The 26973-nt window shown below is 41.0% G+C and overlaps 1 protein-coding gene across 1 annotated transcript in view; it reads right to left on the bottom strand.

The window, feature by feature from the left end:
- Positions 1–640: 640 nt before the first annotated feature.
- The window catches only part of cacna2d4a (calcium channel, voltage-dependent, alpha 2/delta subunit 4a), a gene marked incomplete at both ends in the record, with an annotated part of 86262 nt that continues 59929 nt past the window's right edge, over positions 641–26973 (bottom strand). Inside the window, 13 exons of the mRNA XM_080050707.1 lie at positions 641–736; positions 999–1081; positions 1696–1811; positions 2720–2840; positions 3378–3398; positions 5573–5628; positions 6073–6125; positions 6213–6288; positions 7759–7829; positions 8919–8981; positions 9210–9254; positions 9710–9724; positions 13462–13523. Coding sequence (XP_079906833.1) covers positions 641–736; positions 999–1081; positions 1696–1811; positions 2720–2840; positions 3378–3398; positions 5573–5628; positions 6073–6125; positions 6213–6288; positions 7759–7829; positions 8919–8981; positions 9210–9254; positions 9710–9724; positions 13462–13523 — 878 coding nt within the window. The remainder of the gene's footprint in view (positions 737–998; positions 1082–1695; positions 1812–2719; positions 2841–3377; positions 3399–5572; positions 5629–6072; positions 6126–6212; positions 6289–7758; positions 7830–8918; positions 8982–9209; positions 9255–9709; positions 9725–13461; positions 13524–26973) is intronic.

Raw genomic sequence — 26973 nt, 5'->3', positions numbered from 1 at the left:
TTCAATATTTAAAAAAACCTAGCAAGGTGTGACTTAAAGCAGCAACACTGATGTTACAGAACAACGTTCAACATATATTGCGGTAGCCCTTCTTCACTTCCTCTCATTCACCGTTTAAAAAAGCATGTATGATAGTCTGTAGACGAAGCATTCAGTATGATACAGTGAGGTGTGTGCATGCTTGCAGCTGCATATATAATATGCACGTGTATGCAATATTCAGTTCAGAGGCATGTGGGAGATATATTTCTTCCCCCAGGCCTTTGTTAGGTTGCATCTTGTGATAATCATAATTCCCTTTTTTAAATGAACATCAGAGCTACCACCTGCATCTCCTAAGTCCCTTTTCATTTCAAGATGCAAAGTGGTGCATGAGAAAGTAACTGATGGGAAAATATCCATGGCAACAATAGCCCATAAACTTTCTTTCTTTTACAGTTTTTTTCTGTTCAGATTATTGCCAGGAGTTAACCGATAAATGTTCAAAATCCACATCCAAGGTCTGTCACTGGAAAGCAGGTTTGTGGTTGTAAATGAGCGAAATGTTTAAAATCCACTTGAGGTGTCCAAACACATCTCTTGATTCATTCCAATCTCCCATTTTATGTGAGAGAACGGGCAAAAACAGCAAAGTTGTCCATCATCGGGAGACAAGTGCCGTGAAGGTGAGACAGGTGAGGAAGAGGGAGGCAGAGAGGGATATTACAGAAGCTCCCCCACAGTCATTGGCGTTCTCCTGCACGGACAAAACAGGAAGTGGCTTTACTTTGTGTTTCTGATATAATGGCAGATATGAGCTATGACCGTACACTCACCAAATTACAAAATAGCACTTTGTGCACAGAATCAGTGTTAGATAATGGAGTTTTCTTTTGAATGAAGGTTTTGAAAAAATAAACAAATAAATAAATAATTGCATTCAGGTCTTTTTCTTAAAATGTTCCTACAATCAACACTTGATGACTTGGTAAATTCATGGGGACCAATAAGATTCTCACCTGCGAGTGGTAGGCGTGGCAGGATTCGGGGCGTCTGCGGACCTTCTGGGACCTCATCCTGTCACACTTGACGGAGGAGTTATGTACAGCGGAGTCAAGGAGAAACAACAGAGCCAGGGCAGGGTTTTTTTTCTCCCTTGAATTCTCATTCAAAAAGAAATACCAAAGTTTTGCACCGAAATGACTTGTTTCACAAATGAGCCGTAGCGGGCACAGATCAGGCCTCAGAAGTTTGACTGAGTGGGGCGGGCATGGTGCAAGGAGAAACGCTTAATCAAAACGCAATTATCTAGCGTTCACGGGTGGGAAGCCAGCAAGAGATTCTGTCCTAGTTGAAATATTAGCAAATCCTGCTTGTTGGGTCGTCTACGCCAGAGCAAGAGAGGGAGTTTTCAGCAACAGGGACTGCAGTGTAAAGAGTCGAAAAGGGCAGCAAACAGATCATGTTTTTGTATACATTATCATACCATAATTTAAAAGCTACAAATGTAAAGTACCTTTTCTCCTGCTACAAACACCTAATCATAACCTGCACTACCGAATTTGAAAAGGTAAATGCATGAGTGAATGTCAAAGGAAGGTGTTGCTGTGGTAAATCAAAGAAAGTGCACTTAAACTTGCAACAACATCTACTTTGGTATGTATGTTAAGGTGAGATAATGTCGCGCTCTGTGAATAACAAAGTATCAAAGGATATATTTGACTTCTTTGGGCTCCATGTTGAGGGGTGGGTACTGTCTAGAGCAGTCACAGTCTGCCTGCACCACCAACATCAACAGGTTGCTGTCTGGTATCTGGTGCACCACAAACATCCTGAAAGTGAAAATGTGCACACAATCAAACCTATTAAAACATTTTCCAGTAGAGGACGCCAACCCAGGACAGATACAACGTCCATAATGGCTGCTCTGTTGATGTATAATTAGAATAATGCGTTAAAATTATTTTCTATCAATTTTTTTTTTCTTAAGATTAACTTGGCTACATGGGTTATTCACACTGGGTGATAAAAGTGAACTAAACACTTTTCCAATCTAATGATCTTGTGCAGAAGTGCTATGGTTAGTGTTTGCTTGGCTATACCTCTTCTAGCCTCAGGAGGGCGTCCACACTCAACCTATGATCACAAACTTGCTGGAAATAATATAGTAACTAAAGAACCACAGCATCCCTCTCTATCTCCCTCTTTTAAACACACACACACACACACACACACACACACACACACACACACACTCACACTCACACTCACACTCACACTCACACTCACACTCACACACACACACACACACACACACACACACACACACACACACACACACACACACACACACACACACACACACACACGATGATTACCCCTCCCACTGTTTTTTCACTTTTTCTCTGTAACCCACTCTCCCTGATCTCTCTGTTTTTTCATTTACCTTCTTAATACTTTCCCTCCTTTTTCCAATCTCTCTCTCTCACGCTGCACATGCTTCTCTGTCTTTTTCGATAACCTTGCGCACCCTGATCTAATACTATTCCTTTCTATATTTATTTCCCCCTTCTTGAAACTCTTGTAGAAACACACACTGCTCTCAGTAGGCAGAGCGGAGCAAAGCCGTAGAAAATGGATTTAGTAAAGGACAATTTAAAATGATAAGGTCTAGGGCTTAGAGGGGACTGCAGTACAGATTCTTGTGTGCATAAATGTGCAGGAGTGTGTGTGCGCTTACTTTTGGCAGCGGCCACACTTAATAATGCTGTTGGTCTCTTTGACTGACGGCTCGTAGACAAAGCTGGGGTACTCGGTGTCACAGGGCTGCAGCATGTCCTTTTTCTTATGGTGGGACGAGGCTAATGGAGAAATAGACACGGGTCAAGTCTCCACGCTGGGAAGAGGAATGAGTGTGTCTGAAAGTGTTTTTTGTCATTGTGTTGTGTTGTTAACTGTGACATGAGAACGCTGGGTAAGACTTGAATGCTTCACACATTTATTGCTCTTTTCCTAGCTTGACTATGGGTACTCTGGCTTTATGTGCACTGCAACAAAATTGAACTTGGTATATGTCTGTTTGTGTAGAGGTCAAATAATGGGTTCGACAGCAGGAAGAAGAGCCAGAATAGTTTGTTAAAAATATTGCGTCTGGATTGGAGCTATGATTACATTACAATATTTTCGATGTAATTCTATATGCTTCAATCTTGTTTTTGAAGACCTTGCCAGTTGCCTCTGTTCCTACTGGAAGCTATTTACATAATCAGACACGGCAAATTTGATTTTGTTTAAAGTGTACTACAAACACTACACTACACGTTAAAAAATGCAACAAAAAAAGGGTTCTTTTACAGAGCTCGTATCTTTCTTCACTGCAAAACACTAAGAATACTCACACACGCTGAACGATGGCTTGGCTGAATGGAGTGATGATGATGATGATGATGATGATGATGTTGAGTAGGAGGAATAATGGATGATTGACAGGTGGAATAATGAGGAGGGCGTTAGTGTGATCAGAGCGAGAGACAGAGAAGGATGAGAGGTGAGAGGAGCAGAGGACACAATGTTTTTTGACCTCTAAACTAATGATCAATGCTGCACACAACTCACAGTACACACACACTCCTGGCACTGAAGTGTCATTACCATTATCATTTGTGGTGACTTGTAGCACAGACTGACAAGATGAAAATGTAATGTGTGATTGAGGGGTTGATGGTGAGTATTATTAGCCCAGACTTCCTACATTAACGGCAGAGCCGTCGATTCTGGAGAACACTTGTTTAATTAAGTCACGATCCTCTAGCTGTCTGTACTGTGTTTGCACTGAAAATAATTATAGTGTAAATAAACACACAGCCTAGGCATTGTAAACAGGCATGTTGCTAGCTACCATGGGCCCCTTTGTTTACATACCAGATTACAGAACCATGGCTGTGTATTAACACTGGATTTTTTTCCAGCGCACACATAGTACATACAGGCATACCCGTCGCTATGGGCGGGCCATAGGGGGCCGGGCCCGCCCCCAGAAATGCTTGTGCCCCCCCACTTGGGGCACAGATCTCTCAAAAAAAAATTACTTTCATTTTTATTTTATACTATCATAGTAGCTAATTTTGTGTTGATACATACTAATGTTGCATTCTTTATCATCAAAACATTTAAAATATAAATAAACAATGGTGTGATTTTGTTTGATTGATGGGAGTCTATCTACACTGCAACAGCCTATCACGGCCTTACTGAAAAGAAAGTAGGCTACGTAGGCCTACGTAATACGTCAATGCAGCCGCTCAACAGTTACCGCGCATTTTGAAAGTGAAGCTGGATGAGTTTTCGCCGGCTTACTATTTCATTTCTAGTTCATCATAATCGATATTCGGTAACGGTTGAAAAGCCCACCAACAGTCTCCTCTGCCAAATCGGATCGTCCAACTGTTGTCACTTTTCGAGCCGCATGACAGACTACAATCCGAAATTATGGACTTGTTCAGCGCGGTGACACTTCTGATTGCGTAAAGCCACAGTTTTGCACTGTGGGAACTCTGCGCTCCTTCAGCCACGGCCATCGAGGCTGTGCAGGAGACCGACCCCGGTCCAAGCAAGAGAAGACGCACAATTTACAAGAACCTACGCAGATTTGCAGTTGAGGAAACACTTGGTCCGTCAGAAAGTGACAGACGAAAAGACTGAGTTCAAGAGTATTTTACAGTGTTATTGATGCTGTGCAAGGAAAGATGGATGCGCGTTTTGGAGAGCACAGTAGCGAGCTCATTGGCGCACTTGCTGCTTTGAACCCGGAGGCCGAAAGATATGTTGATGAGGAGGTTGAGCTCGGAGAAACGCCGCCTCCCGCTGTACTGATAGAAGGGACTGGAGAGAGCACAGCCCTGCCTCCACTCAAAGTAGGCTACCGTGTGTGTGTGTGTGTGTGTGTGTGTGTGTGTGTGTGTGTGTGTGTGTGTGTGTGTGTGTGTGTGTGTGTGTGTGTGTGTGTGTGTGTGTGTGTGTGTGTGTAATGGCAATGCATAGGCTATCCCTCTGTTGACTGCTTTAAAATGCAATGTTTGAGATATGCGTCTGGTGTTAGGCTACATCTAATATGTTGAATAGTCAAGTGTTTAGGATATTCATAACATTGCTTCTATGTAATGTAGGCCTATTGCTTTAAATTATGAGGACTGATGTTATAGGCTAGGCTACCGCTGTTGGTTAGTTTAACGTGATGATTACGTGCTGCGCGAATAGAGTATAGGACTATTAAAAATATACACTGTATGTAGGCTAATAATAATTGTGCCCCCCTATGCATTTCATATGCCCCCCTTAAGACTGAGGTCTGGCGACGGGTCTGCATACAGGTAGCGGATCGTAAGGAGATATTCAGTAAGTTTGACAAAAGTGATTTTGTCAACAAGCATTCTCCGGAATTGCTGACTCCACCTCTTTAATGTCTGTATTCAAATATGATTTTGGAACCCTTAAGAATTGACTTGAAAACCATGGACATTTCTGAGCGCATTAACAGACAAACGATAGATAGAGATTGACGTTAACAGGCCACATTTGTTCTAGTTGAGCTCACCGTCAGCAAAGTGCTCCGTTTGCCAAAAGCCACAGATATTAAACTCCAGGAGGAACCTGGCGATGGAGAGAGGAGAGGAGAGAGTGGACAGAGAGAGAGAGAGCCAATTAGGCGGCCATCATTACAGACCACAGCAGATTGCAGGCAGATTGCATCCAGCTTTCAAAAACTGGGCCAGGACCCAACGTTGTGTCATGGTAATATCAAAATGGGTCCTCAAATTATTCCCCAGTAATTGGCAGTGTTGGTAGCCATTTTGTTTAACTTAAATGGGATAACCAGCCTGTTACCAAGTCACTTTAGCCTTACCAAATTCTTACAGTTGTAATTCCTGGATAGAAAAAGGTCTTAAAATGTCTTTAAAGATTTTGTGTCATCAACCACGACAAAAACTTTAACACTTATCTTACTCACACAAAAAGCAAATTTACTGAATGGTGAGACACAATAATACATTTTAACAAAAATGTAATTACTGACTTTCCGGTTGCAACACTTACAGCAGGAAGTTGGACAGGAACCACTTGAGCGCTGCAGCCAAACCATAGAACGGCTAAAAGAAATAGATGGATAGATTATAGTTACCGCAGGAGAGATTGGAACATTGTGGTAATAGTATTGTGTACAGAGTGAGGCTTACACTGAGAAGTGGACGGGCTCCGCTGACAGAGTGCGAGTTCATCTTACACATGGCCTGGTAGTCAAACAAGGACACCCTGAGGTAACACACACACACACACACACACACACACACACACACACACACACACACACACACACACACACACACACACACACACACACACACACACACACACACACACACACACACACACACACACACACACACACACACACACACACACACACAGACACACACAGACACAAGCATATGGTGATGCTCTTCAGTCAGCATTTCACTGGCTAAAATCAACTTTTTGACCCTTTAAAGACTATTAAGCACAGCCTTTCATAGCTGAACTCAACCTTGATTCCGAACTGAAAATAAAAAAAGAGACCTTAAAGAAAACCATCTCAGTGCTAGAATTACTTTGCTTTTTTATAGAGAAGATGGATCCATTTTCTTCTTTTCTTCTTCTTGGTTTTCTCCACTATGTAAATGTACTCCCTATTCAGGTAGACGCATAAGAACACATCTACAAATTAGCAGATGCAAGTACCCACAGAGTGCAATCACACACACATACACTCAGCTGCTAAAGTTCATGCATGCTCAAAACCAGTTATGTAATAGCCTCAAGTCAAATGAAGCATGACGAAATCTTTTAGCTGTTTAAAAATAGCGCATCACTCATGAGATTTCAAACATAAAAGACGGGTGTAAGAGGGAGAAGAATCAAAAGCAGTCAAAGAGGCTCAAATGGGAGCAAAGAGGAAATGCATGGATATCTATACAACAGATGCAAAGGTGGGTGAATCAGCTATACCCTCGGCATGTGGAGAGCACTTCGCAACACAGGGCAGCGTCAAATAGTATTAAAAACAAAGCTTTTGAGTCTCTATAATGACAGCAAAAGCATGCCCTCTAGGCTATGGGTTTCATATGCATGCTAATGTGGGCTTAGGTTTATAAGAGCCAGCGACAGAAAAGCAGAAAACATCTGCAAGCCATCCTTCTAGTTAAGACAATTATACTCAACAGCAAGCACTTCTGTTTGTGATACAGAACAGGGGTGACAAGCAGTCAAATTCAGGAGCCTGATTCACATGCATGGTGTTGCATTAGGCACCGGGATGCATAATGTGGCACTTAACATTACAATAAGGGGGTACTGACGTATAGTAGTTTACATTAAACCTATAGTGCATAACTTCTGTCGCCACCATGAGGAATACTGAGTTATTACAACAACACTGTTGACGCATCTACATTAGGAAAACCTTCGGTAATTGTCATTCCCCTCTCTGCCCCATTACATTTCTGTCTCTCTGCACCATAAAAAAAAGCATTGAAAATGCCAAAAACAAAATCCTGGCGAAGGCTTGAATGTTAACGACATTCATTTATATGAAAAAGTTACGCGCTATAGCATTTAGTTTAACAGGATTGAACTCTTACAGGCCCTCTCAAGACTTGGTAAATCTGTGTCCTTTGCTAAACAACAGAGTAGATAGAGAGAAGCAGACAGCAACACAACCAGTCAACCAGTGACACTAGACATTACCTTTTGAACATGCCCATTCTGATCAGTGTGGCCATCACTGATCCATCAATCTCACCGAGGAATCTTCCAGCCTATCAGAAAGGGAGAAAACCAACGACACCGTGTCAAACAATCTGTGTGAACAAACATATTCAAATTCACATCACGTTAAAACTCACAGAGGGAATATCAACTCATACTTTTTATGTTCACCTCAACGTGAACTATGAACAATTATTCATCCATTTATATTGTATGTTGGTTACACAGCCATGTAGATTATCACACGTCATTCGGTTGTACATGCAATTAGTAGAGGTGGGCCCATTCAGGAATCTGGAGTTTGTACGTTTCAAAACAATATTGCAATAAATCAATGATGAAACTGTGATGTTGTGGTTGAAAACATACGACTTGTTTATGGACTTTTGCCCGCTCAACTGAATGAAATGACATCCTACGACACATTACACAAGGATAGAAAGAGACTAGACTATAAAAACTCACTCTAACCTATCACATCTACAGTCAAATTACAGAGCATGTCGCTGCTGAGCTTATGTTTTGTTGTGTTGCATAATAGTGGGCTGGGAATAGTTTCCCTTGCGCCTCCGTAGTGCTGTGCTACTTACACCGTCATTGTGATTCATGAGCACTGACTCATGTCTCTACCGCAACTTATTATTGATAGTTAGCTACTATGGGAAAAGGCTGTAATTCGACTATGTGAATATGTAAATTTTTTATATCTCTGGTTCCGCAACTGCTCTCGGGTAAGTTTTTATATGGGCCAAAATGTCTTCTAAACAACCCACTAAGCTTAAGTAATGCAAAAATGTCACTTAGATGGTCTGGATTTCCAGTCATATCTAGTTTGTCTGTTGGATACAGTGTCCCAGCCACAGACAGGATGTTTGTGCTTCTGTTTAACAGTGGTTCGCAGAATGAAGGTTGAAACTTTATAAATGGATTGTGAGATCTATGAATAGATTTCTAAATAATAGGCAATTTTCTGAGTGCCTAGCTTTTTTCTTGGGTAATGAATATTGAGAGCTCTCGAATAATCAAGTCAAAGACTAGAGAGTAATCACGTTTACTCTATGTGTGTGTGTGTGTGTGTGTGTGTGTGTGTGTGTGTGTGTGTTTGAAAGAGGAAGATAGAGAGAGAGAGAGATGCTCACATCATTGCGCTGTTTAGAAACCAGGACGAAGCCATTATTGTCAATCACGTAGCAGTCAATATCCTGTGACGAGAGAAAACAGACAGAGAAAGCAATTACTTACATAAGGAAAGGTCTGTGTCAACCACGACTGAAGAAGATAACAACAAGCACAGTTTGTGGTAGAATTCAAACTAAATGAGTTATGGACTTGACTGAAATTAAAGCTACACAAGTCAATATTCTTACATGTTTTGAGGCTGAATATGCTGGCAAAAAATGAAATGTTATATTGACATAAGATATACTCACAATGCTGTCACACCGAAGAGGACAAATACCCTCTGTGTTAGAGCACTGGGGTTCAGAGAAAAGGAGAGAAAAGAAAAACTTTTGTAAAGTGTTGACATTAACAAACAGTTTCCTGAAAGTTAAGGGGGGATGAAAACACGCTCGGCCTGTGTTTGTCTGCAGCGGTGTTAGGCTTGAACGTGCGTCAGTGTAGACAAGGGCACGCGTCTGTGTGAGTGTGGGAAGAAAGATATAAAAAACGTGTCTGCGTTGGTGAGATGGTGTTCATTTGTGTGCGATATGTCTTGTGTGCCTGCGATAGCCGCCTTAAGTGTCTCATTTGCAAGGTAGTGCGTGCTTAATTTCTGCTTGTCTGCAACTGTGTGTGCGCGCAATCTATTCTAACTGGGGCGCGAAGCTGACTTCACGAAGCTCAGCAGGTGCTCTGAGATGTTAAATTTGATTCTGTGAAGTGCGAAGTGATGAAAAGCAAAGGAGAGCGTGAAATTGTGCATACTTACATCTGTGTCATTCGGCTGTGAAGACGCCAAAAGAGAGATAGAAAAAAGATAGAGAAACATTACTTCAGTTAATGATCTGTAAGTCAATGTAGCGACTAGACTGTCTCACTGAATGAGTTCTCCATCAGCGCTGTCTGTTTTAGTTTTGCCCTCTGAGAATCTCCTTCATCAGTGCTGGAAGGGTCATGAATCAAAGTGTCAAAAGCTCTCCTCACAACTTGGCGGTCACATCTTGTGTCTACAGTATGTTCGTATTAGTGTCAATGGTCAATATGTCTCTGGAGTCATAGTCCGGCTATATAGAGCGTGTCCAAGTGTGAATGAGACAATCTATCATCCTTTTCAATCCTATTACTGCAATGTGTCAGTCATTCTCTTCCTCTTCCCATCGCTGCCTTCTGAAATAAACTTCTATTGGTAAGTGGACTGAAAGAAAAGGATGACCCTTTCTCACATGCTGTCTCAAGCCCTGCAAGTGAAAAAAAAAACGGTCACAAGGCTTATTAGACCTATATGACATACCCAAGATTTTTTTTTAATTGGCCAGAATTTGAGACTTTTGTTCATCACTGGGCACCTTCTTTTTCCAGTGTCTAATCCAGCCTCTTTACCTTTACAATCAGATTAAAGGCTGTCTCCCCTTAATAGATGCTGCGTTGGTAAATGTGTCTGGTCTGGGAGCTCCAGGGAGAGTCAAGGAGATGGTGAATGAATCACTCTCATTCCCCTAACCTCAATGGCCCAATCCAAACAGTTTCTACTGATGGCGCTGTCAGCTCACATACACACTGGATATCACAGAAAGCAACACAGCAAAGTACTTTATTATAACCATTATATACTAGTATAATGGCATGTTTGTGCAAGATTTATTTTGAAGAAAAATGCTCCATTTTCTGCAGATAGACGTTGTTTATAAAACCATAAAACTAAGACTAACATGGAACAATTTATAATTGAGCGATAGCCCTGAGTACTTAGACATATACATTAATTCCATATTTCTAAAGTTGGAAGGAAGAGCTTTGACAAACACAGAGATGGCAGGAAACGGCAACAAATATGGGATTATAGTCAGTCTTGTCTATCTAATAAAGAGAGTGCCAAGATGTGTTCCTTTCACTGCATTGCCACTCACTGTCAGAGAAGATCTAGCAACACTGTATGTTTGAATGTGGTGTATCTTTATACAGCTGTTGGTTTACAGTTAGAGGTATAAATACACACATTATTTCTCTTTTTATTCCTTTACATTCATACTTGTTCTTTTCTCTTTCACTCTCAAAAAACGTGTTCAGGTTTGTAACACACACACACACACACACACACACACACACTGAAACAGTAGACAAAGCAGACTGTGCTGTACACTGATGTCAGAACATGTTTCTATTAACGTGCTGACTGATTCCTTTAAGATGGCAGCTCATGTTTTATTCTCACTAATTCATAATTCATCCACTAATAACGTCTCATTTAGAGGCAGTCAACCTTATATGGTAGGCATAAGGTCAGAAGGGGGTTTCCTCCACTTACATAACTCTTCCCCGGAGATCTGAAGACTATGTGCGGAGTTCCTTGCAATGATCATTTCTCCAAAACACTGCTAGTTTTTTGTCGTTATTGTCATTAAAGCAAGCTAATTAATAGTTATTTGTGATTTAAATATATTTTGATAAAATTAAATTAGATAAACATCTTTTCAAAGCTAATTCAAGATCTTTTTCTCTCTCGTAACACTCGCAGCACTGCCTTTGTCTGAACCCACTGGGCCAATATGATGCCCTATTTGGCACAAGTCTGTTTAAGTGGATGGTTGTGGATGCCACGTGACCGCCTACTGTACTTCCTTCTGGAATATAGGTATTTCATTTAGGATTTACAGCAGGTGTAGTCTCCTCACCCCCCCAAGGGAGATGAACACTTAAAAATAGACCACGGAGAGGAGAGATTTCACGCTCCACACATAGAAAAATCCACATGAACACACGCAGTCAAGACGGGCACATACTGTGGGTGAAGGCACAGACGCACAAACCCCATTAAATAAAGATTGCCTGACAGTGAATACATGACGGCAAGATAAGACGATTATGTAAGCCATCTGAGAATTAGAGGGAGGGTTGAGGAAGGAAGACGAGACGAGAGAGAGAGAGAGAGAGAGAAAAAAAAGGGTGATGAGAGAGGTGGAAGGACCGGAAGCATTGAGGAAAATAACACAACGAATATGTGAACAATGGAAATGGGATGAATTGAGTAAGAGGAAGGAAGAGGAGAGGATAGAAAATGTAAAAGTCAATGGGAAAGGGAATGACTTGCTATAGAGCATAAATCCATGAATAACAAGGCCGCTGGAAATTAATTGGTCCTTAGTTGATGAATATGGACACAACACACTTGTGCACAGATGGTCACACATATGGTCCCTGTCAACGTGATACACGTTAACAGACACATATAGGGTCTTCTTCACACCTCCACAAACACGGATACATACACACAGGGTGAGCTCAAGCGCACACACAGTTTTGGGAGCTGCTGAGCCTAGCTGTGTGTTCACTATCCATCATTTAATGGCTAGCCAGCAACCTTAATGCTCTTTTAACTTCTGTCATTTACAGCCATTGGCCCAGCAGACAAAGGGGGGATGCCAAGCTATCAAACACTTGCTACAGCAAAGGTGTCACGCCAAATTAAACGAGATGGCCCCGAATAAAATGTTTTCTAGAAAAAGTGGAAGAAACTACTTTATATAATACCATACTACGACTGGAAGAAGTGCTGGTGAAATTGTCCAAGCAGCACGCAAAACAATCAGTTGAAAACGATTGTGTTTCTATAAAGGTGACATTTAATCTCTCAAAATAATACTTTGGGCAGGTGAAGCACTGCTTTAATGGTGGGTGCAGTGATGTGGAAAACACTGCATTAAGCCTTCAATCAAACAATGTGTAAATCTTGTAATTAACAACTAATGGAGCAGAACAAGAACCTATGAGAATCCTTGACTCCTTGACATACAGTAATAAATGGTATCAGAGTGGCCGGGTGGTATAAAAGGATATTATTACTGAATGTAGGACTACGAGCAGAGGTGAAAGCACTGAAGCAGACAGTGTATTCATCAAAAGCCATGCCTTCTTCTAGACATATTCGTCTACAGGAATTTGGTGTAAATCTTTAATAGTACACTTACAAGCTTTACAAGTAAAAAAGATCTGTGGCCTTTTCAGTAGTTGATGAAAAATAACCGATTGCAAGTTTCTGAATGTGAGCATCCCGGTAAGAATTAAATACGACAGGATTTGAAACATTTCTTTGCATTGAAAAGAAAATGGATGGACAAGTAGAACAATATGGAAACAGCTTTAGACTGACCAGACTTCAGGAGTTTCAGAAAGGGGGAGGATTGTATTATTCATTAAGAACTGAAGAACAGCATACTTGGGTTGTTTGTATTCCAAAAACACCGTTCAGTGATTCTGCTATTAACCCAAATCCGTCAAAGACTTCTCATTAGTGCAGGTATAGTGCTATAATAAACTTATTTTGCCTTGGAGATTAAAAAATACAAACACATTTGCATAGAACAAACATTGCTAAAAAGGATGAAGCAACAATGGGATAATCACAGGGTTAAATTCCCCAAACGGTTGCACATTGGTACCTGACATGTATCATTCTGTCAGGTCAGCTAATAGTTCTATTTATAAAAAAATTGCAATAACCACCTGTGCCCATTAGCTACTAACCTGTCCTGCGATGGCCCAGAATCTAGACTCAAACAACTCCAGAGTCATCTGGACACCGATGGCTGCACAAAGAGAGAGAGAGAGAGAGAGAGAGAATGAGAGAGAGAGAGAGAGAGAGAAAGAGAGAGAGAGAGAGAGAGAGAGAGAGAGAGAGAGATGGGTTAATTATATATATTAAAGTAAACATACATAAGGGGTGATGGGAATATGTCAAGTCAAAAGAGTACATTATAGAGTAGTTATAGATTTTATAGGGGAGGGTGTGACAGATGTAGTGGACACACAGTATAAGGCTATTGTAGGGGCTAGGTTGGACCACTAGTGCTTGGGCTTTGAATCCCAAAGTGCCTCCCTCTCTATCACAAGCATTAGTATTACATACTGAACGGAAGAAAGCAATGTACCCCACCTGTGGCTATACACACAACATGATGTTTGCAGTATAATTAACTGTTTCCTTCTTCTATAGCACTCTCTGCTTTAGTATTCATTCTTTAATCTTGGAATTGTGAGGTTTTACTTGTACGGTTTCAAGATCAGTAAATTCGGTAAAAGTATTTTCACACATTGGATTTACATTACTTCACATCATAAAGACTTGTATGTTGTTTTGGGTCAAACATCAATTTCAGAGGTCAAAGCTGAACATCAAGGAAGAGGACCATGTGGTGCAGTTGAAAACTCTGGAAACAATATGTAGTAAGTAACTGCATCGGTAGTCATGGACACGCCACTGCTGTTATAATATTTTCAGTCTAAGTAGTAAGTGGTTCCTTTGAAGTTATGGTTGTAGCAGCAATAGTGAACCATAATTGGAGAGTTAAACTTTAATTCCAGCAGTTAAGAAGGAGCATTAACGAGCAGATTAATGTCCCATGGTTTGGGGGCTATATCTCTCTCTCTCTCTGCTCTCAGACTGTAGGAGTTGAAGAGGATCGGCTGTACAGATCAGCTCTGCCTTCACAACTCAACTCCTGGAAATCCTTTCACAGTAACCGGCCTTTTGAGTCTCAGTACTCTCTGGGTGAACTGACTATTCTTAGACAATGTGTGTCTGCGTTACGCGCACGTGTGCACGTGTGTGTGTGTGTGTGTGTGTGTGTGTGTGTGCCCGACCTCTGCTTTCATCATAGCACTCTTAGTCATAAACCATCAAGCCAAGAATGTGCATGTGTTTGTACATGTTACACACACGCACATAAACACACAGACACACAGCGGCATGAGTGATTGCTTGTGTCAGCTTAGGGCTGTATGTCCATCGGCATTTTAGTCAGCGTGGTAATGCAAAAAGGAACTGTAATTGCATAAGTTCTCAGCACACATACTGTACATACACACACACACACACACACACACACACACACACACACACACACACACACACACACAACAAATCCACACACACTCCGAGGGAAGATAAGACATATCATATTAGCATCAAATACTCAGCGTTTTTCTCCCAGCTTGCTTTGCACAGACACACAGGAAAAGCCTATACGGTGCTTGCAATACACAGAGCACATATAAACACACAAGCCACCTCCCCTCACACATCCTCGCATAGACACATACTGTACACAGCATTCACTCATACACAACCCCAAACATGCACATCAAAATGTACTGTATTAATACACAGAGCACACGTAATTATTTTAATGTAGGTGAAAAAAAGGATTTATAATAAGGGAGAATATTTAGGTATGGTAAAGGAACATTGGGCTATGAATTTCTGTGGCACTAAATAATAAGTTGGCAGCCCCAAGACCTTTTATTGGCTAACTACATTGACAAAAACAATATATAAAGTGGATTGGTATGTCATGATCCCGTGCATCAGATCACTCGCTAGGATTAAAAAAAAAGAGACTTAAGTCATGAGTCAAAATGTACCCAGCACACCCATCCATCCAACCAATTAGAATATTTTTGGCTTGCCTCCCATCAAACTCTGTAGAATCTTTTGAATAATAATAAAAAGAGAATCACAAATATGCATTTTGTGTAGTTCTATTTAACAATATCTCTGCAAATACTCTGCTCTGCATCATGCAGATTTTATTCCTATTTATATTTTTATGCTATTGCCTAAAAAAGTTAAATACAGTCTAAAAGGAAATCATGATCAGCTTTAATCCATCACAGCAAACATTCAGACAGCATTAGGTTCTTTCAAAATTACATTATTGTTGGGCAGTACAGAAAACACATAAGAAATATACAGAGCTTAAACTATAGACATTGTTATGGCAAATGGCATTACATCTCAGTCCACTAGCTATTGACTAAAAAGTTGAAACAGCTCACTCAATTATGCTTGTAAAATACAATTCGGTGAGGAATTATGGATCAGTGAGGGTAAGAATAAACCATGAGTTATATGTACTCATGGGAATCCTAAGGGAATACAAGTCTCTGAAATAAGCTGTCTGGGAAGGGTGCTTCACTGTTTCAGGGTCGTCTGTGAGTGAGTGTGTGTGTGTGTGTGTGTGTGTGTGTGTGTGTGGGGGGGGGGGGTTGTTTTGATTGTGAGAAATGAATCATGGATTAGGACCAATCCCTTGAAAATCAGTTGTGATGTTGAATCGTGGCTGTAATCAGTCCTGTACACAGAAAAGTTTGTTTAGCTGATCAGGGAGTTGTGATAATTCCATTATCCATCATCCTGTCGACAATCTAGACAAGATATTATATCCGAGAATGCAAAATCAATGCAATTTAATTTGCCCTCCTCGAATGTGCTGGTGACCTTGAACTCGTTTCTACTAATCTTAGAAAAGTGTTGGAAGGCCATTATGGAGGGCAGCAGTAATCTGTCTTATTTCCCTCTCTGAGTTGGAGGCCAAATCTAATTAAAACCATCACACTGATCCCTCGGTGTGTGTGTGTGTGTGTGTGTGTGTGTGTGTGTGTGTGTGTGTGGGGGGGGGCTGTTATAGATGCCTATTTCCCATAATGTGAGTACACAACTATAGCATTTCGCAAAGGGTATCCTGTTTGCACACAAATGCAATGTATGCACACAAATATATGCAGGAACATGAGTGTGAGTGTGAGTGTGTGTGTGTGTGCATGCATGTGTATTTCTGCGTGCATCCTTGTGCTAGACCATATCTCGAACACTCAGTCTCAGTTAGCAATTAGCGCAAGCTGCCAATCAGAGTCCGCTTGCAAAACTGAATTAATGAGGAAATAAATAAAATAATTTAAGCAAGCAGGCGCCAGAGTTAATTGGTTATTACACTAACGAGATAGAGGGATGAAACGGGAGAGCGATGCCAACTGTGAAAGACAGAAAGAAAGAATGTGTTGGAAAGAAAAGAGGTGTAACAGGAACGCGGTTACGCGGGTAATGAGACTACAGGGTGACAGAAACACAAATGGAGAGTTAGAAAAGCAGGACAGGGCAGGAGTTCAGAAAATGTATTTGAAGATGTGATCACTAGTCTTGGTTAAATACTGAAAAAATAGACAGCTGGAGTAAACATTACCAGTAAACATAAATACATGCAGCTTTTAAACATGTTCTTAAGGAAACATGGCTGCATAGTTTTAGCACTGAAGTTTACTATGATTGAACAGAGGGACAGGAAGAGACTGGGAAAGATGACCAGCTTTCCAGTCTTTTGCTAAATGGAGCCGCGAGAGTGTGAAGAAAGAGATAGAGTAAGAAGGATGGCCGAAGAAGTACAGAGATAAGGAAGGATCTATCTATCTATCCATCCATTCATCCATCCATTCCATGATTTTCGAGTTGTATTTATTTTTAATGGGTGGAAACAGAGTGTAGGAACTGTGCAGTTCTACAATTGGGTTCACACACTTTTGACATAGTTTTGTGGGTTTTGTGCTGAGGTGGCACAGGAGGTCAGCTTGTGTTAAATGACCGGAGAGTGCGCAGTCATACGCACGCGCGCGCGCGCGCACACACACACACACACACAGTCAATAAATTAAACTGCCAAAATGGCTGAGTTTCTGGGCACAGATGGGACAATGAAAATAAGGCCACTAGTTAAGAGGTCATTTGATTATTTTCTGCTTCACACACGCATATACACACACACGCACACACACACACACACACACACACACACACACACACACACACACACACACATACACACACTCAGAGAGATATGAGAGAGAGAGAGAGAGAGAGAGAGAGAGAGAGAGAGAGAGAGAGAGAGAGAGAGATAGAGAGAGGGGGTCATCAGCAGAGCACAGACATTGTCATAAAAGGAACAGATTAATTGATGTAATGGAGTTCAGGTGGCCCAGGTGGAGAAAGAATAATGGAGGGATGAAGAGGAACAGGAGAGGGGAGAGGAAAAGAAAGACAAGAAGCAGAGGGGATGAAAGAGGAAGGATCGATTTTTTAAATAATGTTATGAGTTGGAAACCCTTTTCATTTCAACTGAGCGTGGCTATCAATAATAGAAAGGATGAGATCAAATTACTGTCCGTCAGCGTGCATAACAGTATATGTGTGTTAGTGCCTATTTGTTTGTGTGTGTGTATGGCGGGAGGGAGGCGAGTAGAGAAAAACAAGGATGTTGGATGGTGTGTGTGTTTTTTTAAGAATGTGAGAGCATGTTAGCCTGGTCCAACCAGACCATCGTACTTCATTTCATTTGTACAGAAGGTCTGGAAGTGCTGTAATTGGCAAACGTTCACTCACTTGGTGGCAGGTGTCTGTCGAAGTTTAAAACTATTGGATCTGCCCAGTGCCACTCTGGATTAGCCAACCAATCGCATCACGTTTGGTCATCACGTGTGTCATGAGCCGGCTTTTGACGGTGCATTCCAGTTGGACAGGGAACTCGGAAATTTCCGACTTCACTACATATTGTAGTCTATGAATCTACCGGTACCTGGCAACAGTAACTTGTTAGAGCCTAACGTTTATTTATTTGGACGAGAAAGGTTTTAGGCGTCCATACTTTCGCGAGCAGATGCACTGGAACACAGACAGGTCGGAACTCGGAACTACCAAGTCGGAAATCTCCTTCTTCCGAGTATAAAGGAACGCAGCATTCAACTGAAACTGGAGCGCGACTTCGACGTCATCGTTCTCAGCCACTCGCTCTGTTCGCTGATTGGACGACTGTAGATTCTCCGGCGAAAGCTGGGAAATGCACTGTACACCCAGACTGACTACTGAAGGGAAAATGAAATTTGGCCGGAAGTAGGCGGGCAGGCGGAGCCAGGCTAAGAGCATGTGGCTCTTAATTTAAAATTCACACCTACCTTCAAAAGATAATTTTGGATCATTAAAGAAAACTATTTTTGTAGTTCCGGGCACGATTCCTGTCGTTAATAACAATATCGTAGTCACCATGTGGCTGCCCTTATTGAGAAGTGGAAGCGAAACCACCAGAGGTCAGTAAACACAAGATTGTTAATACATTTTAGCCAAAAATATGCCTGTACCCATTAACCTGCCTCAGAGAACTCCCCTGAACTTTGCGGTTTGCATTTCGGCTATGTATTTGACACTTTTTTCGAGAGAGCACAATAGGGACTATGCAACAACAGAGACATTGTGCAATGAGGCTTTTTCAGCTTTATTCAAAACGTGTCCTCGAAACACAATATCTGTACATTTCATTCTGGAGTCCCTTGAATCATCTGAGGCACTTTATTGACTTTTCTATCTCTGGACAAAACTATACACTAGAAAAATGTTCTGAGCTGTTTCAAGCAGTGTGGTTTGGGGGGATGGAACTTCTTAAGTAAGTGTTTAAATCTCTAAACATAACTTATTTACAAAAACTTTTCTTTTAGGCTATTTTGTGCCCATCCTGAAGTCTTAAAAGCGTTTGTTTTGTATTTGAACTGTGTGTTGACAACAAGATTACTGTTTATCTGAATAAATGTCAAACCTCCATCATGTCTCTCTCCATTGTTTCTTTGTTTAGTGCTTCCTTGTACACACAAAGGGACAAACTCAGTGCTGTACACTCAACACACATCAACATTGACAAAGACACAATCATAGCCACAAAAGCACGCACAGGGATTAAAGATCTCTCACTCAGAGATGTCACTTGTGTTTTCTCGCTCTGTCTCCTTTACAAGCACTCAAACACATAATTATAGTTTTTATCCACAAACGGCAAACATTTATCTTTGAGATCGAAAAGAGTGAGATGCTGTTCACATTTTTTTCCTCTCATTTCTACCTGTCTTTGTTCGGCCTTTCTTTTACTTCTCTATAACATCTCTCTCTCTCTCACTCTAACCTCGACCTCTTTGTCCATGTTTCTGAAAGTCTTGACAGCTGTCATCAACACCCCTCTCAGGGTAGCCTGCCTCTTGCGTCACCTCATGTCCAAAAAGTACTGAGAAACATGTTCTCTTTGGGGGAAAAAAGTGGGAAATGGATCACATTTGCATGTTGGCAATTGCGGTATTGTTTGATATCATGTTTTCCAATAAAAATACTTGTGAAAAAAAAATACTAAGAAACAGTGCATGAATAAGAAATGCAAACATGACAATAATGGCAAAGACATTTTTTTTTTAAAGTTTATAATAAGTACAGTATATTATATTTGCTGCTATGTGCTGTTGTGATGTGCTGTTGTGATGTACTGCGTTCCTTGAAATTGGTTTTGGGCTATGGGGGGACTCAATAGTATTTGTACTATCTGTCAAATAAAAAACATTTCTCTGCCAGGCTAACTCCCAATTGTTTGCAGTGTGTCGGTAAATAAACCTTTCATTCTTTAAATTCTTTCATTAACTTTGTAGGAGTCCAGCAGGGGAAAATGCAGGCAGAGTGCCAAAACGCTGATCGCAGTAAACTGACAATAATGCTGAGATACCCGATAATTTTTTCCCCTGATAATTATATTATGATTTCCTACATTGACACTGATTGACAAGTTTCTCTGTTTTGCATCTAGTTGAATGTTTTTGTTTCCTGGCTGGTATGACAAACAGCTTCTAAACTGCCTAAAATGGCAATATATAGCAATTTTTCCAATATAATTTTGAAGATTTCCATTAAATGCAAAAGCAAAACTAAGTATTAATTCAATAAACTCTATTGTATATAAAGTCTGTCTATTCAAAATAGATTAAAGTTTCCGTTCTCATAATAAAAAACTGGCCTTCGTAAATCTCTTCTTTTAATGCTGGCAATGTAGGAGCTGAATATTTTTCTCCTGATGTAATCCACTCTGGATGAGGGGATCCTTTATCTGACTAATATCTCACCACAATCCCACATACCTTTTCAAGAACCTGACAATAACAGAACTCACTCAGACTCACAAACACGGTAACAAGTCACCATTTCAACCCAAATACCAAAAGGACTGTTTGTGTTTCCTAAACTACCTTTGACAAAGCTCATAGATATAATATACATATACAGTATATGTCTATGGACAAAGCCTCAGCGGATCCGCTGACTTCCTGATGGAGAGTGTTCAATAAACCAATGTTGCCAGGCAACAAACACTGTTCCAGCCAGTAAAAGGAGGTTATGGCAAAGAGATAGAGGGATAATTTCTTTTTTCCTCAAAATTTTTTTGTATTGATAAGTTTGAATAGAAATCCTTGACTTCAGACAAGCCCACACACAAAGACTTCCACACATGCACAGGCAATCGATGCACCAGCGCATGGGCAACATCAAATATACAAGGCAAGGCAAGGCAAGTTTATTTATATAGCACAATTCAGACACAAGGCCACTTTCAGCACCATTTCAAATGACAGACTCAAATGTATTGACATAATTAAAACTGAAAGACAAACAAACACACACTCTCAGGACACACATGTACACAAGCACACTGACCAAAATACACAAGTTACTACACCCTACTGACCCTTACTCATTTAACTATTACAAAGGATACATCCTGACCTGAAACTTTTCAGTCTCGTCAGAGTGGTATTTTTTTTGTGACAACTTTGAAGAGCACAAACACACACATGCACGCACGCACGCGCACACACAAACACACACACACACACACACACACACACCTGCCGCTGAAGCTCTCTAACCTCAAAGGATTTGCCAGAGGCTGCACTGACATCACGTTACCAAAGCAACAGGCAGAGGGCTGGGATTGGACGAGAGCAGGATGACTCAACCTCCCTCCTTTATCCTCCTCCTTTCTCTCACAATAATCTTTTTTCTCTCTCTCTCTCTCTGTCTCTGTCTCTCTCTCAGTGTCTCTCACTTTCTCATGTGCAACTTTCTGAGCGTTGAGGACATAACCAAGAGGCACGGGCAGAGCTGGTATCATTCAATAAAGAGAAGTGGAAATGGTGGCACACAGTGGCTTGGACTAACACATGACGTGCACTATAGCAGACACACAGCAAAATCTGACAAGAAGGTGCCGCTGTGTTCTTGATTGTCAAACCCACTGACACAGCTAAATGATGGACACAGAGTACTCTGTCACTCACTATCACAGAAGTGACAAGAGTGTTAAATGGGTAGCCTGTCTTTTTTTAAATGGAAAGAAATGCGGTTGACTTTGGGCACATGTGTGTGTGCAGCCCTTCTAAGTCAGCAGATCCCACCTTAAGTTAACCTAGTTTTACAGCCCTCTTTAGCAGGCCTGTTGGAGGCAAGCTCACTAAATCATTCATAGTGGGGAGACGGGGAGAAACATGTTCCTGTGTGTGGGCCATGGAGAATGAAAGAGTGAAATCAAAATTAAATGCTGTTCCTACCGTGTTCACATGGTGGTTTGTTCTTCTAAAAGCTACAACGCAGGTTGCTAAATTCCTATATTGGTTGTGATTTCTGTACATTGGCACCAATTGTGAATAAATAGTTCCAGCATGTACTTTGACTCCCATAATAAGCCGAACATTTCCTCCTGACATTCATGTTTGTGCGCAGAATAAATATTCAAGAGGCTTGAAGGCAGCAAAACAAACAAACAAACAAACAAACAAACAAACAAACAAACAAACAAGTGATAATTATCTGTGGTTTTGTCAATATGAGCAAATTCTTTCACATTTCAAAGTCATTCTTTACATTGTTAATACACAGGTGTTGATTATTGATATTTGTATGCAGGCTTTGTTCTAAAATATCCCTAACGCATATTTCTTAGAGCTCTGTATTAAATCCTTTATGCAGGAGGAACAAACATATTTGCCCATCTTCTCTTTCCTCTCTCTTCAATGTTATTTCATCACTTTTTTTTGTCCCTTGACTTCCCTCTCTCTCATCTCTCCGCTGTTCAGTGTCTGTCCCTATCCAAAAATGACTGAAGGCAATTGCTTTTCTCTTCCCTATTTATCTCTCAAGTATCCATCACTCTTTGTCACGCCGTTCCTCTTTTGCTCTTATATTTTCTTGTCTTTCGCCCTCTGTTTTTCTCTCAATCCATTTTCCGCCTGCATTCAACTCCTCACTACAATGTCCTGTCAGTCTGCCCCATGCCTCTCTCTCTCTCTATCTCTCTCTCTTCCTCTCCTCTAGGAAATCCCTCTCTACCATCTGTCTCGCTGTGATGAATTTAGAGCCTTTCAGAACAAATCAACTTGGCCAAATTAATGAGACACTCCAAGGGGATAAACTTTGCGTGACTGTGTGTGTGTGTGTGTGTGTGTGTGTGTGTGTGTGTGTGTGTGTGTGTGTGTGTGTGTGTGTGTGTGTGTGTGTGCGTGCGTGAGTGAGTGAGTGTGCACCTAAAACACTTCATAATCCGTCGACTTAACCACTTAATTTGTCCTGCGGTAGCGGATAGTGTGTTGAAGGGAAATAAAACAGAGGCTAGCAGAACACATTGAATTTCTTAAAATACTACAAGTCGGGGCAGTTCCTCAACATGGGCTTGTTTATGGTATGTCCACAGTTAATTGCAGTTTTGTATTTTCAGCAAACTAGATTGTAAGGCGACTACCTACCAATGTTTAATGATTTCAATGACACATTTCATGGAAGAATGTTTGTAGGTTTTCAAGTTCCGACTATAATGGGCCACCCGGTCAGGCTACTAGCAACAATTGTAGCATTCTGATAGCTAAAAGCACCTCTATTGCTGATAGGATGAGGGCTGAGGGAGATATGACGCTTATTTACTAATTACTAATTTCACTAATAAAAAGCTAATAATCAAAGCAACGTTGTTTAATAACAGTCATGTTTACTTGTTTAATGACTTAAGTTAAAGAAACTATTTCAACATCTAAAAATACAAATGTGTTTTTGAGACACAAATGCCATTAGTGAGTTATACTATTTTGTGCACACAGTGTGATAAATGGTTGATTATATCCTGTAAGTAATGCATACAGTTAAAATGTGCCTTTGGGGCCAAGAGATACGGTTTTGAACAAGTGTTGCCTGGCATATTCTGTATAAGTGAGTGGCTGCTGATCACAATGTTTCATTGGCGTCAGTACAAAATCTCCTCACTGTCTAAAACAGCCATCAAAAAGGGACACTCTCACACCGTTTTCCCACATCAAGTTCAGTTTACTCATCATGAGGACTGGTACAAAGCCTGTGGAAACGGTTGTGTAATGTCTTCTTTGGCTTACCCTGGTGAAAGCTTTCCAAAGTCTGAAAAAAGTACCTTGATGATGCTTGATGAAGTCGGATAAAAAAAAAATACAAAAAGCAGTTAGATTTGATTCGAAAGGTAGCAAAAAAGAGTCGCTGACGTGCACCTTTTTCCAGAAGACATCTTTTTACAAGGAAATTAAAAAAGTCCATTTCAGTGGATCTTTAAATCATCACTTGGAAGAACTGTTATACGCTACCATTCCTGCTATAGTGGAATGCTTTATTGTGATTCGCCATAAAATCTTCTTCAGATCGAAATCCATTTTTATTGCCACATCCTTTAATACATTTGATGCAATGTGCTTTACGAAGCCTGCTCAAGGTGCTTCAAACCTTAGGAGGAGAACGAGGATTCCACACATATATCATAATAGAACAAAAAAGCAAAAGCAATAAAAAATACAATAGGCTCCTCAATAAATAAAAGTTGGAAAATTGTGTTTTAAGGGATGCATTACAACATGATGGATTTCTTATGGAGCGGTCCTCATTGACCATATTGACCAGAAGGGCCATAAAACTGTCTGGTCAATGTGAGGCTAATTCACAGATGATAGAAAAAAACGCTGATATATGAGAAGAGAGACAGCAATGACTCTTGAGATGGAACCCTAGACATATACAATCTCTCTGTCCCTGTGTGTGTGTGTGTGTGTGTGTGTGTGTGTGTGTGTGTGTGTGTGTGTATATGAGTGTGAGTGTGAGTGTATGTGTGTGTGTGTGTGTTAAGATGGATAGTCCCTTAAAGTCACTTGCTCTGTGCAGGAACTCAGTGGTTGAGGCGCTAAAACGTGCCTAGCCAGACCCCGGCGTTAATGCGACGACGAGGGCCAATTCATCTTCACAGACACTCACCCAATAGCACAGTAAATTACAGAGCATGGGGAGAGGGCGTGTGTCTGTGTGTGTGTGTGTGTGTGGGGGGGGGGGGGGGGGGGGGGTTGGGGGGGGCAAAAGATAGAGGGAGTAGAAAGAAATAGGGGAGAGGTGAGTTGCAGAAATGGCAGAGCCAATACGCTTCCATGAGATTCTAGGAACATTTTTTAATTAAATGCAATACAATACATCCTCAATATTAGAGGCAGTGAACAGCAAGGAGGGCAGCGATTTTGATCATGCCTCCCGGATAATAAATAAACCAATATTCCTGTAGCAATGGGATGAATTAATCTGATAGAAAAAATGCTAGGTGGAGACTATAATAGCCAGGCAGAATAGGTTAAAAAGTTCACTTTATTGCTCCATACCCCACTGCCAATAATGATTTTTCATAACCCGTATTTCCTGCATCATTGATGGAGCAGAAGCGGTCGTAAAAGCTGCCTTGGCAGGAGGCGAGGTGCTGGCACTTAACAATGGACCCTCACGCCAGAGGGCCTCTTTGCCAGACGGGTAAACAGCCCGAAAGAGTGGACACACATCCCTCGGAGGCTGAAATAAATCAAGCACAACCTTGCGTTCGTATCTGGTGTTTAAAACTTCTTCCATCTCAATCACTGAGTCCAAAAAGAGCTGTCCACCTAGATTTGGCCAGTTACAGTCTATACACTATTTTCAATAGAATGAAAACCAATTTTGAACATCTTGTGATGTATTTATTTGCGCATTTTTGGTAACAAGGCTAGACTACAACTTCCCCCCCCCCTCGAATGCTAAGCTAAAGCTCTCTACCTGTGATCACAGGTATTAACTGCCCACGAGGGGCATACAGTGCAACCCTAGAAATAAGATTTTTAGTGATTTGGGTAATTCAGTTTGACATGAAAGTGCATGAGTAAGAACATGATGATCAAGAAGGGTGCGGGTGCAAGTTGCTTATTTTAGTCCTTTTCATCCATCACAGATTGCATACAGGTTACATCATAGACAGCTGTCATTTTATATGATGCACACTGAAAGGTTATTGAACAGAAAGTAAAAGTTTGAACAGATCGAGTGCGACAGCGGTGCATTTAAAGTCAACAGGGTTAACTGTCTGTACTTTCTCCATATGAAATTAATGGATCGTCCTGATGCAAGGAAAAATTATCCCGCGGCGCAAACCACACATGCCTGTTTTAAGACCTGGCCAAAAAGGGCACTGTTGGAGACAAAAAGACTTTATAGAATTTGTCAATTGTATCCATTTTAGCTATTTACAACTGTACAGGCATTTGAGCATTTTTCTATATTTAATACAAAGTGTCCATTGGCAAAGTGTCTTGGAGCCTGGCACTACATTCTTAGCAGATGAAAGGATGCGTCACTTTGGCTAACACTGTCTGACCCCGGCACTCTGGAGAAGAGGGGGCAGGACTAATTAGATGACTAATTACCCCCTTTGGGATCACACAAACATGGCCACAGGCATAAACACACACATGACACATGGCAGTTACCATTAGCTGATATTAAAACATATTTTTCTTTCTTCTTCCTTTAACAATAATAGACAATAATATAAAATAAAATGTTTCACGTGGAAGGGCATATTGCACCACCACTGCTGTCATTGTAGACAATCATCTTTGGTAATACCACTGAAGGCTGTGTCCTTAAATACATTCACTATATAGCCAACATTGGCAGCAGCTACTGGCAGCCGAGACAGATTTTCTGTTTGGCAGGAAGTACACTTAAGACCAACGGACCCAGTACAGAGCCCACGTTTGGACAGGAAATGAGAGATTCATTTTCAGGTTCATTTGTGTGTATGTGTGTGTGTGTGTGTGTGTGTGTGTGTGTGTGTGTGTGTGTGTGTGAGTGTGCGTGCATGCGTGTGTGAGAGAGAGAGTATGTGTGTTTTGGGCAGTCTAGTGTTTAATTGGCCTGTGCAAAGCCACAGAGCTGGCGGCAGACAGTGATGTGTGCAGGTATGTACTGCTGACTAGTTAATAGAAGGCCTGGATGACATGGCCTGAAATCCATAATCTTAAAATGATTTGGCTATTTTGGTATTGCTATTACATGAA

Source organism: Ammodytes marinus (assembly GCF_949987685.1).
Source record: "Ammodytes marinus genome assembly, chromosome: 22".
Classification (NCBI taxonomy): domain Eukaryota; kingdom Metazoa; phylum Chordata; class Actinopteri; order Uranoscopiformes; family Ammodytidae; genus Ammodytes; species Ammodytes marinus.
Note: the sequence above shows the minus strand (reverse complement) of the source record. Positions and strands in the feature narration are given on the sequence as shown.